The 480-nt window shown below is 44.8% G+C and overlaps 1 protein-coding gene across 1 annotated transcript in view; it reads right to left on the bottom strand.

The window, feature by feature from the left end:
- The window catches only part of LOC119593571 (mucin-19-like), a gene marked incomplete in the record, with an annotated part of 28776 nt that extends 28330 nt beyond the window's left edge, over positions 1–446 (bottom strand). Inside the window, 1 exon segment of the mRNA XM_037942529.1 lies at positions 322–446. Within this exon segment, the coding sequence (XP_037798457.1) occupies positions 322–333 (12 nt within the window).
- Between the last annotated feature and the right edge of the window lie 34 nt (positions 447–480).

Genomic DNA, 480 nt, shown 5'->3' with positions numbered 1-480 from the left:
GCACATAAAAATACACAGTATACATTCCCAAGCAGATAAAAGCAGCTTTTGAGAAAATCATAACGTCTTCGTCAAGAAGGGAGGAAACAAGATTGTTTCCCCCAAATTGCAGTAAAGTTCCACAAACGCAGACAAAACGGTGCTGTCACCCTAATTTTTTTTTTTTTCTAAGTCGAATCGACATAATCTGTGACCATTAGTATCTTGAACGCACTTATCCTTTGTCCTTTTTCTGGAAGAAGCAAACACTCGCAGCAAATACTTTTCCACACAACACAAAGAAAATATCATGACACACAAGAATATCTCCTCCCACAGTACCTGGATCCTCATGACTGTGGTGGACGAAGAGACAGAGAAGAACTGAATCCTCCTGCGGCACTCCGCGCCCTTTTATATGACCTGGTCCGCCCTTGTCCGCCTCGTGGCACCCAGTCTGTGTCAAGTGCAGTGGTGACAGGTGGGGCACACTCGTCCAGA

Source organism: Penaeus monodon, chromosome 32, assembly GCF_015228065.2.
Source record: "Penaeus monodon isolate SGIC_2016 chromosome 32, NSTDA_Pmon_1, whole genome shotgun sequence".
In the NCBI taxonomy this organism is placed as follows: Eukaryota; Metazoa; Arthropoda; class Malacostraca; order Decapoda; family Penaeidae; genus Penaeus; species Penaeus monodon.
The sequence above is the reverse complement of the archived record's forward strand: the minus strand, read 5'-3'. Positions and strand labels throughout refer to the sequence as shown.